Source organism: Mizuhopecten yessoensis, unplaced genomic scaffold (genome assembly GCF_002113885.1).
Source record: "Mizuhopecten yessoensis strain PY_sf001 unplaced genomic scaffold, ASM211388v2 scaffold3459, whole genome shotgun sequence".
NCBI lineage: Eukaryota > Metazoa > Mollusca > Bivalvia > Pectinida > Pectinidae > Mizuhopecten > Mizuhopecten yessoensis.
This window is the reverse complement of record NW_018405055.1, coordinates 480,559-494,057: the sequence shown is the minus strand read 5'-3', so window position 1 is coordinate 494,057 and position 13,499 is coordinate 480,559. Positions and strand designations below refer to the sequence as shown.

At 34.5% G+C, this 13,499-nt stretch overlaps 1 protein-coding gene across 2 annotated transcripts; it reads right to left on the bottom strand.

Moving 5' to 3' along the window:
* Positions 1-305: 305 nt before the first annotated feature.
* On the bottom strand, positions 306-13,054 carry LOC110447559 (BAG family molecular chaperone regulator 3-like). 2 transcript variants are annotated; one of them, XM_021493334.1, is made up of 10 exons: positions 12,909-13,054; positions 11,380-11,530; positions 10,796-10,872; positions 9,660-9,883; positions 6,057-6,213; positions 5,689-5,778; positions 5,261-5,389; positions 4,306-4,395; positions 2,222-2,341; positions 306-1,343 (listed from the first exon to the last, which is right to left on the bottom strand). In XM_021493334.1, the coding sequence occupies exons 1-10, from the start codon at positions 12,989-12,991 to the stop codon at positions 1,163-1,165; spliced, it is 1,302 nt and encodes a 433-aa protein (XP_021349009.1). In that variant the 5' UTR covers positions 12,992-13,054; the 3' UTR covers positions 306-1,162. The 2 variants fall into 2 exon arrangements, with proteins under 2 accessions (XP_021349009.1, XP_021349011.1); XM_021493336.1 differs by lacking the exon at positions 4,306-4,395 and having other exon boundaries at positions 12,909-13,050.
* Positions 13,055-13,499: the final 445 nt, after the last annotated feature.

Below are 13,499 nucleotides of genomic sequence, written 5' to 3'. Positions count from 1 at the left end.
AACTGAGAAAAAAATGTTGGTCCTTTGATTTCTATGGTGCTCAGTATAAAATTCTAAATGTCTTCCACAACAGATTTGATATATTCTTCATAAATTACAATATTTAGTCTGATTAAAATAAGTCTATTTATGTATTATCACACGAGCATAATGAACCTCTATAATTTAAGGATCCTTGTCCAACTGCACTGTGTTTTTCCTATATACAGTAACCTCCCCTTAACTTACTTAAGGATCCTTGTCCCACTGCACTGTGTTTTTCCTATATACAGTAACCTCCGGATCCCCTTAACTTCCTTAAGGATCCTTGTCCCACTGCACTGTGTTTTTCCTATATACAGTAACCTCCGTCTCCCCTTAACTTCCTTAAGGATCCTTGCCCCACTGCACTATGTTTTTCCTATATGCAGTAACCTCCCCTTAACTTCTGTTTGGATATAATGGTAGAAAAGTTTGGGCAGAATACTTCTGATGACAACGCTGCTCAATCAATTAGAGCAATAGTTTAACAATTTGAGGTCCAGTGTTTAAATCCTGGTCTAGCCCCACTGAAGTTTTACCCTCAAAACACTATTATTGATCATACATGTAGTTTATTTATTTCATTTTTATTACTTTTCATAAAAGTCCTGTAAGGTATGGTTTTCTTTTCAGAAACGTTTTGTCAAAGCCATAGTCATGCTGGGGAAAACAGTTAAGTACAGATTTTGGCAGTGGTTCAGGGATCCTTGAACATTTGACAAAATGTTTATCCCAATGTGTGTAAAATTACTAACAAGAGGTTAACATGAAGAAGGTTACATCTGTAAGTATTTGTTTCCATGAAAATATACCAAGAACAATTACAAGAATATCGAGGTCGCTCTTTAAGTCTAAATATCAATACCGGTAAAATAAGAAGAAAATAATTCAAATACTTCTTCTATATCATTCATAGTTTATATTTGCCTGCATTTTTTCTCATTTGTTGGAGAAGAAGTGCTTTAAACTGACTGTTACTCTCATTTCTTCTGTTTATAGAAGAATATCAATCATTATCTGTATATCTGAAATTCAAACTAATTCTTCTGACAAGATTCACTTACCACTGAAATACTTACGACAGCTATACGAGATAATGGTTATCTGCTAGTATTGTTAGCAGCTTCACAGTAGAGGTATCTTATATGCTTGTTACCAAGAAGGACTGATAGCTGGCCTGGGGTCTGGAGTTAACCAGCGCTTCAGACCCACAGTGATTCATGGGGTCAGGTCCAGTGGCCCCCTGAGCCCCAGAACTCCTAGATGGTTCCGGTCCTTGGCGATTGGAAGGGTTTGGGCCATGAACCAAGGTGTATTCCGAACTGTTGAAAAAAGGACTTGCATTACTCATAATCACTTTATCATCCACTGTACGGAACCTATTTTTGAACTACATATCTAAGTAGAAAGAAAGTTAGAAACAAAAATCATTCATTTAAAGAATAAAAATAAAGTGAGTAAAGGCTCAGATAGATTGTTGGTGCTTTTCTGGAACACGCAATCTTTTCTGTGTTTAGGTTTTTTAAATTGGATGATGAGGGTAAGTCAAATCAAAAGCTATAATTACCTAATGTTATCATATAACCAGACACTTTATCATGTGGTGGACCTACAGGAGAGATTTGTCTTGTCCTGTCCTTAGGCAGTACTTACCTGATATATAGGAATGTGCAATGGGACATTTTATACTGTGGTGCACTAACAGGAGAGAATTGCTTGGTCCTTTCTTTAGGCTATGATTACCTGATGTTAATATATAACAGGACACTGTAGTCTGTGGTAAACCTACAGGATAAATTTGTCTGGTCCTATTCGTAGGCAATAATGACCTCATATGAATAAGTAATGGGACCTTTTATACTATGGTGTACCAACAGGAGAGAATTGTTTGGATCTTTCCCCTAGCTTTAATAGGACTGTGTATGTGGGACCCTTTATACTATGGTGTACCAACAGGAGAGAATTGTTTGGGCCTTTCCCCTAGCTTTACTAGCACTGTGTATGTGGGACCCTTTATACTATGGTGTACCAACAGGAGAGAATTGTTTGGACCTTTCCCCTAGCTTTTATAGGACTGTGTATGTGGGACCCTTTATACTGTGGTGTACCAACAGGAGAGAATTGTTCCGCCCTGTCTCCTGGCTTAAAAAGTCTGGTGCATGTATATGTAATCGGGCCCTTTATACTGTGGTGTACTTACAGGAGGATAGTTTTGTCTGGTCCCATTCTCAGACCTGTGTTGGGACCACTAGTTGGGGTCCTATTGGTGGAGATGGCCCTCGGTTGGTTGATTACAACGTGGTTGCTAGGCTGTGTTTGTCTGCAACAACAATCAAATGTATAGGGTGAACAAATTGATATGTAATGGTGCTTTTTTTACAATTTACAACTTTAACAATATATATATTCTCTGCGTGAATACTTATAATTCATACAAATCATGGGGAGATACTAAAGGACAGTTGTGACACTATTGAGTGTGGCACTGATATAAGAACCTTGACTTCTCTTCCTTTTGTGCTTTACCAAAAGTAAGCTCTTAAACTGACTGAGCTTGGACTGACTGACCATGCCATCAAATTTACTTCAATTTCAACAAATGTCATCTGTTGATTATTCCAAAACATTAGATTAATTATCTTAATGTGGTACACTTCATTTAATTTTTATTTAATACATCCATATTAAATGTTATCATTAATTGTTGTGCAGTAATTATATGTTGCTGTATCTGGTGCAGTCACTAATAAAGAGGCTGAACCAGCTGTATCCGAAGAGAAACTGTGACATTTATAGTAAAACATCTGATGAAAAAACAGAAATCAAATATAATGTCACTTTCGTAATGCTTTGAAGAAAATGAAACGAACTATATAAGTTTCTTTGACCTTAATCTAATAAAGTTGAAAAATAAAAATACTACAGAACATGTATATATTATTGTACATTTCACTTGCATGCCATGTAACTACTGGTTCATGCCATGTAACTACTACTGGTTCACTGTATCTAAACAATATACGGTGATCACAAACAATGTCTGAAATGTGACTTTACACAGCAAAAAGAAAGCACATGAACTTGGCACATTAAGTAATTGCATTAAAGATACAATATTTACCACTGTATAGCATTACTACCAATAACCCTACCAAATTCACATGGCATTCATGTAGACTGTATGTCATGACCCAAGTATTGATGTCATCATTATCATGATGTAATCATTGTAGTATTGGATACCTTTCACCTTCCATAAAAGTACTACTATTCATTGAACAAGCATACACACTTCAGAATTTCAAAAAGCACATTTGAATTTCCAATATATGAAAATACTCCAATAATGGTAAATATAAGGATTGAAATATGTTGATATGGCATTTACAGTCTACATGAATGACACAGCTTTGTAAGGAAACAAATCATAATGCGGTAGGGTGCATTATGATGTTTGCCAGCAAAACTGTGTCATTCATAAAGACTGGAAACGGATTATCAACACAGTTCATACCCGATTCAAATTGACACGTACATGCTGCAGTACAGGCTTCTGCAGTCTAGAAAGACAGGACGAATGATGGAAAACAAATACTGCTGCAAATGATATTTAGAACAAAAATAGAACAAAATGGTCAACATGATTCCAAAGCAGAAACCTGTTCTACTAATTGTGGGTCTGAAGCATGCATCCTGCGGTGTACAGGGAACCTTTGTGATTGATGACTGATGCTCTCATTGATTCTGTTCAGGTTTTTTTCCCCAGTGAATATTCCTCTCTAATATTTTTTTTTTTTTTTTTCAATTGTTTTCACAGTTTAAAGTATCGAGATTATTTTGTTAGCCTTTAAATTGATATTTTACTTTCTTGCTGTTGATCACTGATTATGACTACCAAGGTAATATCAAGTCAAGGGGTGATTGACTAAATATATATGCATGTGTTTTAATCAGGGAGTGACGATATCTGGGCAAAAATGTTGATGCATACCAGGTACATGTACTTATAGCACCTTGATCAACAGCATAATCTATTTCAGAATTTAGAGTTAGCACAATTTACCTTCAGTAACATTTAGTCACTACAAGTGTTCAATGAGAGTTTATGTAGAAATTAATACAAAACAAGTTCTAATTGTAAGGGAGCCTTTACAAATGTCACCAAAATTACCTCCGCAGTTGTAAATTATGCTAATTATGAGAAAATGAATACAAAACAAAATCATGGGACAAAAGCAGACGACAGAAAGCACATGCTTATTGCCATATTGACAATGCCCTGACCTTGTAGAATTAGCACTGACTGTATTCTGACAGCAGACGGTCACTAGATTTGTGAGAAGACTGGCTCTCGTCAACAGTCTCTCACTCATTCTGAACAGCGAGGCAGAAAAACCACAGATGTTTGAGGTAAGTATGTATTTCAAATGATAACCTACATTCAAATATTGCTATGTTAGTGCTGTTGAGACATTTCTGTGGTCTTTCCAACTGGTGAGACAAGGTTTAAGTTTTGGTTGGCATTTTAAAATGTTGTTACTACGGTATAGTCTTGAGATTCAATCGTTGCTGCCATACTTTCTAAATGGCTGATCCAATAATTGGTTTAAAATCTGTATATGGCAGTTTGATATTGGTTTGTTGTAAGTTATACACATTTTTAACTGCTCTGTCAGCATTTCCATTACCTTTCATTCCAATGGAAATTTATTTTGTATCAAATTATGTGATTCTGTATAAAAATGTTTGGTCTTGACACATATTAGACCACAAAAAATATATTTTTCATATTTGACCTCTCACCGTGATATTGACTTCTTGTTTCCAGTCATGATACTGTTACATCCCCACTTATGTAACATAATAGACGTACAAAGTTATAACATCTCTTTAGCTGTTCATCCTCTCAGGCCAAATCACATCTGGTCAGATGACGGATGGATATATATATATACAACAGGAATCTATGATCCTCTTTCTCCTCCAGAGGACCAAAAGTTAAAGTAAAAACAAACACTAATCTATTCATGATTCTCCATTACAACTCTATTAAACTTAAAAATAAAGCCAGTCATATCCACCTTATATCTAAACCCTTTTTTTCTGAACAAAATCTGAGACATTAAAATTGGTCGTACAAAAATTGTACTTAGTATTGGAATTGTGTGTAAAGACATGCAAGGCATTAGTTAGAGGATCTTGGTCTAGATATTTTAATCAGGTTTAAGTGAAGTCTTACTTGGTAACATGTGTTGGTTTATTCCTCTTATGGCCTGGGTGGGTTGTTGCTACAGATGTTGTCTTCTTGGGCTGACCAGATCTGGGCTGACTGGACTTATTACTAGAGGAAGGCCGTGCATCACTTCTTCTATCAATGCACAAAAGCATGTGTTTGAAAGAAAAGTAGTTCGCAAAGTTAAGGACTTGTTTTACTTTGACGAAAATATCATAAGATTCTTTTATATCTGAACATAATGATATTGTAATGAAATTGGACAGGCAAAATTCTCCAAACAATAATATCCTTTCACCAGAAATATAAACTTAATATCAAGATTTTTAATTCATCTCAGTGTCACAAAATAAAAGTTAGCTTTGAAAGATTTGTGTGAGGACTGTATGAGTTTTTGGTATTAAAGCTATAACTGATGTGCATTATGTACTAACCTAGATGAAGGGCGTCCATCATCGCCAAAAGGAACAGGCTCCAGGGATGAAGAGGAAAGAGCAGCTGCTTCTGTTGTCTTAGAACCTGACCTGAAAATATCACAAAAGATTTGTTTACAAAATAAAATGTTTATGAAAACAATTTACCTCTTTGTATTCAAAGAATTCCAAAGCAATATATTTGAACTTTTTTTACAGCCTTCTACACTAGCAAGATATTTTGTTGAATAAGTTTGAATTTTTAACAGATTGGGAATATCTTTAAATGGCTGAGTGAATAGTGGGACACATGTACATCCTAAAACTAAAGCCAGTTTGTATACTGATCCTGATTGATGAAGTCCCTCTATATCAGTGTAGGTTCTTACATTGGACGTGATTGTGCCTTGCTGCCTCCTTTATCATTATCTCCCCAACTTTTCAGTATGATCCTTGCCTGATCCTCCTTGTATTCACAAACATCAAGCGCCATCGTCACCACCACAGAGTCCAGGGCAGGGAACTCTGATTTCAGTTTGGACAAAACTACCAGAAAGAGATACTCATATTAGAACATTTATGTAAAATACAGAGGAAAGTTCGTGTTACAGTATTACGCATTTTTTTTCTTTTTTATATACTGTATATCTGTTAATTTGCAGGGCTAATATTTTACTGTTGTCTCAATCAAAACTAGTAGGTTGATATTCAATTTTGCACAAACTTGTTACGTATATATTTTTCCACAATCTTTGGTAACCGGTGTAGTATGGTATTGTGAAGCATGGTGAAATGAACCATGGTTCACATTACCATAATGGTGAAATGAACCGTGGTTCACATTACCATAATGGTGGAAAGAACCGCCCCATGGTGAAATGAAGGCTACCATCAATTTCTATTCTGACAAACTTTTTTTCTAATGTATTCTATCTGAAAATGACAAAAAAAAGGTCTGGGGTAGAGAAATTTAGGGTGGGGCAGGGGCACTTCACTTTACCATAATGATGAAATGAAGGGTTTTAGCATTTTTTTTCCTATTTGACTTTTTTTTTACAGTTTGATGTCCTGATATGGTAATCACAAAAATTAAGTCTGGGGTAGAGAAATTTAGGGTGTGACAGGGGCGCTTCACTTTACCATAATGGTGAATTATTTTCATATTCGGGACATTGAATTGATGTTAAGGATGTACTCTTCTGAGGTTTCAATCACGTTCAAGTCTCGTTTTGATCTGGTGTAATGGGTTTTTGTAATATTTACCCGTAACAAATTATGATCAAGTTTATTAGCAAACACGCATCTGAAAAATATGTCAAAAAACTAGATGCCTGTTGTTTGTAGAACTTTTTTTAACAAGAATTAAAAAAAAAATTACCGATTCAGCGGCCATTTTGAAAATGTGTATTAATGTGTATTTCTTGCGCTTCAAAAAAGGCCAAAATTTCACCTTTTTTGACACTAGATTGATCACTTAAATTGTCACTTTGTCGCCATTTTTAATTGTAGCAGGTTCAATTTTGGTGTACAACTTTATAATGTTCAATATTATAAAAATAATATGCAACAAATTGGAAATTTTACATTATTGATATTTTTTTACGTATTTAGTGTAACTGAAGCACTTTTGACAAAGGGTAATTGGACAAAAAAAGAAGCACACTGACCCCCCATTTTTGTAGAAGTTTTAGAAAGAGAAACACATTTTCATTTAATTCATTGAATATTAAAAAAAAGTTTAATACCAGAACTTTTTATATCAAGCATTTAATCTGCAAAAAAATGGTAAACAATTAGTATTTTTTCATTAAAAAATAGGGGGTAGGGGTAACTAAAATCGGCTTTCTGAGTTAAAAAAATAAGATTAAGAAATTTAACTTCCATAATTAAAAAGAAAATAATATTTTCATCAGTTCTACAAACATTCATACATATCTGATAACACACTTGGAAGAAATTGTATGAATTTGTTCTGCAAATGGTCAAAAACCAAAAAATCACCTAAAATCACATGTTGTGTTAAATTGGTATCTTTGACCGATCATAGCACAAAAACGAACACACCGACATAAAGTGTTTTTTTGCAATTACTACTATGCCATTAACTCCTTTTTCCAAAAATCCATATAAGAAAAAAAGTTTAATACAGGAATTTTTTGACTTCTCAGAGGTGTACATCCTTAACTAAAACATATTTGGTTTAAAAAAGTCAAATAGAAAAAAATGTATGCTCAAACCCTTCATTTCACCATTATGGTAAAGTGAAGCACCCCTGCTCCACCCTAAATTCTCTACTCCAGACTAAATTTTTGTGATTTTCATATTCAGGACATCAAACTGATTTAATTTAAAACAGATTTGGTTTAAAAAAGTCAAATAGAAAAAAAATGCTTAAGCCCTTAATTTCACCATTATGGTAAAGTGAAGCGGCCCTGCCCTCCCTAAATTTTTCTACCCCAGACTTTATTTTTGTCATTTTCAGATAGAAAACATCAAATTAAAGTAAACTTAAAGAAAATAAATGGAAAACAGTTTGTCAGAATAGAAATTAATGGTAGGCTTCATTTCACAATGGGGCGGTTTTATGGCAATATGAACTGCAATTCATTCACCATGGCCTTCAAATTACCATAATTACACCGGGACTACAGTAAAAATATAATCCCCTGTGAACATTACCAACTGCACAGCACACTGTAAATAACTTTTTGATTAGGTAAATTATGCAGTTTAGAGTGAAGGTATGCCATTTTAGCATTTGTTGGCTAGTTACCCGGAAGTATAGTAAAAAGATTGTCTGAAAACAAGAGTTTCAAAAAGTTTCTGTAACAAAAAATTAAAAAAACACATCTTTGCACTTGCATTCTTCCTTCATCCAAATCACACAATTAAATACATAGCCTAACTGCTTTTACACTAACCATGTGTCTATTGATCAAAGAACAATACAAAACAAAATTAAATCAAAAGTGACTGAAAGAATTCTCTTCCAACTGCTAAAGGAAGGGAGGTAATCAGTTGAAAACACCAACTGTTTTACAGGAGAAACACTTGATTTGCCTACTGGAGAGATCCCTTGACTGCAGTAACTATTTGTTAGCTTGTGCCAAATGTGCCTTTTTCTGAGACTAGTGTGGTGACAACAATATTGCTCGATAGTTTTGGCCAGATATACAGGGTCTTTTTTTACACTAAACTCAAAACACAAAATATTTCTAACTTAAACGTATTCAGACTGATTTTTATAATACCAGTATCTTTTTTTTCATTGATGAACTCTATATGAAATTATTGCTTTGAGATGTTTGATTGAAAATTTTATTATCTTTCATATTCTAAATATTTCTGAATCTGATTTTTGCTGTTTCTTTCACCAGGTGACAGTTTTGCACCTGGCACCAGCTGATTAATTTGACAGGTATAAAGAATGGTTATATTTATAGCAGATTGTCAAACAATAAGCCACAGATGATGATATTTCATTAATAAGATACTATAAAATATGGGTGTTATAGGCTTATTGTGGTTCCCTGTCAAAGAATCATTTGAGGAATTCCAAGCATTGAAAACAATTCTGCCTTTAGTAATTTTTTGGTCTGATGCAGTTTATTGTAACTGGTGTTTTAAGTACATAACATGGGTTACCCATAAATGATACGCTACTTTGATTGGTATGGTTAGAGAATACTAATTTATAGAAATAGATAAGGGTTTCCAAGCCTTAGGTATGGTGTACAATTTGGGGTACTCATCATTTTAGAAACAAATTACTCAAAATTCAAAATTTTGCAAAAAAGGAACCACCATGAGCAGTCTTGACACTTTGTCGAAATCTAATTAACATTTCAAATATGTGATTAGGATTCTTTTGTATATTGGAAAAACTAAAATTTGCACAATTTGGATGGCCACACATTACATACTGGATAAAGTAATTCTTTAATAAGACTATCAACTGCAGTTTGTGTCAGCTGTGTTAAAAACATCCATACTTCTCTTCTTCTCTGCCTCCGATACTGGCTTAGGAGCTGATTTTGGCGGTGTAGGTGACCTTGCAGGAGACCTTGATGGTGACTTGGCCTTCCCCTTAGCAGGTGACTTGGGCCTGAATGCTGGCTGCTCAGTTTTCAAGCTTGAGTGAGAATTAGCTTCACCACCTTTCTGGTAACCCATTCTTGTAAGCATTATCCTGGCCTCCTGCTCATTTAAGTTACACCTGTGAAGGCCAGGATGTGTGGCACATTACATATTGAACATGTCATAATAAATAGTTTATAAACATTGATGTAATTAAAAGGGCAGCCCAACAACTCCATGAAAACAAAACAAGAGCTTGTTTTAAACAAATCTCTGTTCTTCAAACAAGAAAAAGGCCAGGTGTCTCACTTAAAACACAGCCAGTTCCATGTATAATTTCACATTCTCATTTGTAAAGTGTTTAGCGTGGTATCGGGCAGCATTCATTTGCAAATGGATGGAAATGAAAGATAAAAATAGGTAATATTACTATCTTGAAATGTTATAACACAACAATATAATTATTGTATTGATCAGCATTAGAAAGAAGATATTTTACATTTGTTACATGTACTAGTCATAATCCAAAACAGCATCAGTATTTTTGGAAGCAGCGTATTTATCAAAGAGAAAGTAGTGTATCAACATGGACATAGGCAACTTAACCATTTAATCTATATACATCTATATACACACCATATGTAGGATGATTTGGTAGCCATACAAATAACACTGTTGTAATGACCTTAAGCAATGTAATGCAGAGACAACACTAGGATGAGTGAACACTTGGCAAGAATAGAGTCCTGGTAATCTGTTAACTATGTACATGTAAAACCTTTACACCTCTAGTGACTTAAATGTGGCATGTTGTTTCATGGTATCATCTGCAGCATTTCAGCAGTCGTAAGTATAATGACACAGAAAATAAACCAGAAATTCCTTAAAGTTTTAGGTTTAACTTTCAGTCATTATATAATACTAGTATGACAAAGAAAGTTGAGTGTTGAATTTTATAATATATTTAAAATAAGTTGACATAATTTGACTCCTTTAGATTTGATAGCAATTAACAGAAATGGTCCTTATGCCAAAGGGTTGATATACATACGCGCTGACAATGTCTGCAATCGTGTCCAAAGGAACTCGTGGGTAGTCCATATGTATCTTGTTAGCCATTGTATCTTGCTGGAAATAAATTGATCAAAATCATCACCATCATATATACGTAAAATATAATTATAGATTTACTAATCAATTGATGCTGCTATCGGAATAATCAATATACAGATCTAGAAGAACACTTCTTAATTGATTCAAGTAAATTTAAAGGGCTTAACTCTTACCAAACCTTTAAGTATAAGCATGCTGACATACATTTAAAACCTTAATAAAAGTGGTTTAAGGATGTTCCTTTTTATTCGAACACAAGGCGTCCGGGGTTCAATTCCCCAATCGGACTTGAAAAGGTATGGAGACATCTGCCTGTCCACATTGGTTTTCTCAGGTTACTCTGGTTTCCTCCCACATTAAGACACTTTGCGTGTGCTTCCATCCGGGCAAACAATAGCGATTTATATAAGTTAGAAAACTAGTTTCAATTAAATTGTGAAATAAAAAGAGTTGACTTATCCTGTATAATACTTGCTAATACAAAGGCAGGCTTATTTGTGTTGTTATCTGTATAATACTTACTTTGACAAATGTAGGCTCAGTTGAGATTCCAGGCATGTCCTTTGATTTATACAAGGACTTCTGAGGAGGAAATGGTGGTTGAGCAGTCGCTTGTGAGCTGTAGCGAGGATCCTCCCATGATGTCTTTTTTGTTGCATGGTCAATGAAGAAACTGGGGAGTACAATAAATATTATTACTTCACATATACATTTAGGAAATGAAAACCCATGTGTTCAATTATATGCTTCATTCTAAACATATACATTTGTTAACCTATAAAATCCAATGAGTTCTAAATAAATACATATTGCTATACCTATATACTGTTAACAACCTTGTTGGAGATTTAAAACTGATTTAAGTATGCACCAAGTGCACTCCAACTTCAAAAGAAACACAAGTTTATAGGAAGTAATTGACTAGTGAACATGCATGGTTACCTTTAATCACTAGGGCAAAGTTTGGATTGACCCGGTATAAGAGAAAATGTAACTTTTACTTAACACACAAGTGCTGGAGTCACTCATATGCTGTGTATAATTATGTACTATATAGTACATGTATATAGTATTGTGATAGGAGCAGAAAATTAAAATGCATGGCCAGTTGGAGTATGGATTTGTTACTAAAAATAACCCAACTCGCTTTAACAGTAACTTTTGCAATATATTATTAAAAATCACATTAATTTACGACAAGGTCAATAATATTTTGCTAGAAGACGTTTACTGAAAGTGTTGGCTTCTTAGAAACTTGAAGTAACTCGACCGAAGTATTGCATCTATTTGGTACTTTCCCACATGCAAATAAGTTTTATTTTTGCATTTGTATGATGTTTCATGAGTAAATCAATGCGACTTGGACAAACAATTTGAAAAGATTAAGCTTAAAGTGATTTTGGCTATTTTAAGTAACAAATCCATACCACATTCGGCGTATAATAGGCGAGTTTGCATATTATACACAAGCACAGGAGCCTGCAGTTCTGTCAATAATTAATAATAACAGTAATATTAATTATTGACAGAACTGCAGGCTCCTGTGACGCAAGTTAGTGGTTTTCCTCGAACTCACTGTTAAAGCCATTTTGGTCTCTGTGAAGAATAACATATAGATAGATAGATAGACCAACCCTTGAATTAAACGACTAGTCCGGTGAAGAGGAACTAGTAAGTTCCTGTACTGGAAATCAACTATAAGTGATTTTAAGTATTGTGAAATAACCTGTTAAACATTTGGTTACAGTTTAAGTGAAATGTACCCGATGTACAGTATTTTATCTATTAATTCCATCGCAGACGTTTTCATTTCATTTTAATTTAATAGAAGTCTCATTGAATTGGGTACCGAGATATTAGAAGCAGCTGTTCTTTATTTATATAACAATGTACGACTTTGTTGTTGTTTACTTTCAGTAGAAACACTGTGTTTTGGCTGTCAGCAACAGTGCGCAACATTACTGTAGTAATTTAACGGTGACAGATGTTAGTTTCCCATACGCACATATTCATACACTTGATTGGAGTGATGTGGCATATTATATACTTACTATGTACGTTGGTTGGCGTCCCAGCGACCTTCCCATCCCGGGGGTAAGGGCGGGATCCATTTGGTTACATTTGGGTTGGCCATCTTGCTACGAAACTTTAATGACCACACACCTTTCGGTACACAACATTCCGTATTTCAAAACGATAGAAAATGATTTCGACTGGGTTCATACGGTATGTTGTCAATATTTCGAGTGTGTTCGTTTACAGCCTTCTAGTACGGTCCCGTCTAATATGCCATTTTCTAAATAAAGCTGCACGACGCACTTTACAAAATTAAGAGCGAGTAACCAGTGTCTATATATGCAGAAACTTGTCGTCATACAACCTTCAAAACGGTTTTGGGGGATAGAACATGTTCAAATACATTTTGATTGTTAGGAAGATGAATTAAAAAACCCACATGTAACGTTAATGTCAAAATAAACTTATATCATATATGGCCCTATGTTTATGAAGCTGAAAATGAAGAAATGTACCTTAAAGAAGCTTATACATATGTCTTAGAAGGATTAAGTAATCAATGTTGTCCCTATGGCTAGAACTGGTAGAGTTGTCTCCCCTATACCACACAAGAACTTGATACATTT

Bases quoted from the DNA above. Each gene is read 5' to 3' on its own strand.
- LOC110447559 (XM_021493334.1), bottom strand. From the start codon at position 12,991: ATGGCCAACCCAAATGTAACCAAATGGATCCCGCCCTTACCCCCGGGA. The intron at 4,396-5,260 runs GTAAGACTTCAC...CTCGCTGTTCAG, and splicing joins AAACCAACACATGTTACCAA to AATGAGTGAGAGACTGTTGA. The intron at 2,342-4,305 runs GTCAGGGCATTG...TTGTTGTTGCAG, and splicing joins GTCAGTGCTAATTCTACAAG to ACAAACACAGCCTAGCAACC.